The sequence below is a fragment of the Myotis davidii genome, unplaced genomic scaffold (genome assembly GCF_000327345.1).
Source record: "Myotis davidii unplaced genomic scaffold, ASM32734v1 scaffold21, whole genome shotgun sequence".
Lineage (NCBI taxonomy): Eukaryota > Metazoa > Chordata > Mammalia > Chiroptera > Vespertilionidae > Myotis > Myotis davidii.
In genome coordinates this window covers 813,881-815,378 of record NW_006292573.1, presented here as the reverse complement: position 1 = coordinate 815,378, position 1,498 = coordinate 813,881, and the positions used below count along the sequence as shown (strand labels likewise).

Sequence of the window (1,498 nt, the reverse complement as noted above, 5' to 3'; positions counted from 1 at the left end):
ACTTTATGCTATCATTTATGTGCACATCACTATGCTTAATTTAATTGTTAATAAGATGCTGCTGCATTCTGTCCTCCCAGTTTATTTTATGTTGTTAATCCTCACCTGAGGATATTTTTCCCTTTTTGATGGGTTGCTTCCTGCATGAGCCCCAAGGTGTGCCCTTCACTGGAATTGAACCTGGGACCCTTTGGTCCGCAGTTCGACACTGTATGCACTGAGCCATACCAGCTAGGGCTCTTTGTTATTTTTTAATACTGATAAATTTCGTAAGTAGCCATTTTACTTATTAAGAGTGGAAATCATTGCTAACATCTATTGTTAAAATAGGTGCTGTTCCTATAATCAGATGTTCAAGAGGAACAGCAGCAGAAATGGTAGCAGTGGTGAGTTTATGCAAATATCCATTGGGGATAAATAATACTACATCACCTGTTTTACATAAATACCTCAAATGTTTTTGTTAATTTTAAGAATAATATTGCTATGAGTTATGTATTAAGTACCTAAAGCAAATATTTTTATAACATTGGATTCCACCAAAAATAAAAAGTAATCATTGTGTACTTCTATGTAATGGAATAAGATGATTTACTTCTATGTGCTATTCTAGCCCTATTATTTTAAAATCTAGAGGCCCGGTAGATGAAAATTTGTGCACTCGGAGGAGAGGGGGAGCCTCAGCCCAGCCTGTGCCCTCTCGCAGTCTGGGAATCCTCGGGGGATGTCCACCTGCCGACTTAGGACCACTCCTTGGGGTATTGGGCCTAAACCGGCAGACATCCCTCTGGCAGCCCGGGAGCCCTCAGGGGATGTCCGACTAATGGCTTAGGCGTGCTCCCCGTGGAGAGCGGGCCTAAGCCGTTAGTCGGACATCCTTAGTGCTGCCACAGAGGCAGGAGAGGCTCCCAGCACCGCCGCTGCGCTGGCCAGCCATGAGCTGGCTTCTGGCTGAGCGGCGCTCCCCCTCTGGAAGTGCACTGACCACCAGGGAGCAGCTCCTGGATTGAGCATCTGCCTCCTGGTGGTCAGTAAGCATCACAGTGACTGGTCGTTCCAGTTGTTCTGCCATTAGGGTCAATTTGCATATTCTTTTATTATATAGGATACTTTTAATTGGTTTTGTTGATGTTTGCTTTGTTTTTGTTTTTTAGAGGGAGAGAGAGGAAGGGAGAGGGATAGAGAAATAGAAACATGGATGAGAAAGAAACATCATTGAGCAGCTGCCTCCTACACACTTCCTACTGGGGATCAAGCCTGCAACCTAGGCATGTGCCCTGAGTGGCCAGATTATCATGACCACCTGACGTTTTTAGGCAAATTATCCTTACACTGCACCGTATGGGATATGGAAGCTGAAGGCCTGTTCAAACACCTTTGCTATCTGTAGTTTCCAAGATAAAACGTCTCCAGTTTGCACAGGAACACAAGGATTGGACAGTCGAGCATTGGAAAAAAGTCATGTGGTCTGATGAATCACGTTTCCCGTTGCATCATG

General features: G+C 44.5%; 1 protein-coding gene across 2 annotated transcripts in view; it reads left to right on the top strand.

Annotated features, from left to right (window-relative positions):
• Positions 1-1,498, top strand: part of SCFD1 (sec1 family domain containing 1) — a 128,432-nt gene that overhangs the window by 37,583 nt on the left and 89,351 nt on the right. For both annotated transcript variants that reach the window (XM_006766015.2, XM_006766016.2), the window contains one exon: positions 331-386. In XM_006766015.2, coding sequence (XP_006766078.1) covers positions 331-386 — 56 coding nt within the window. The remainder of the gene's footprint in view (positions 1-330; positions 387-1,498) is intronic.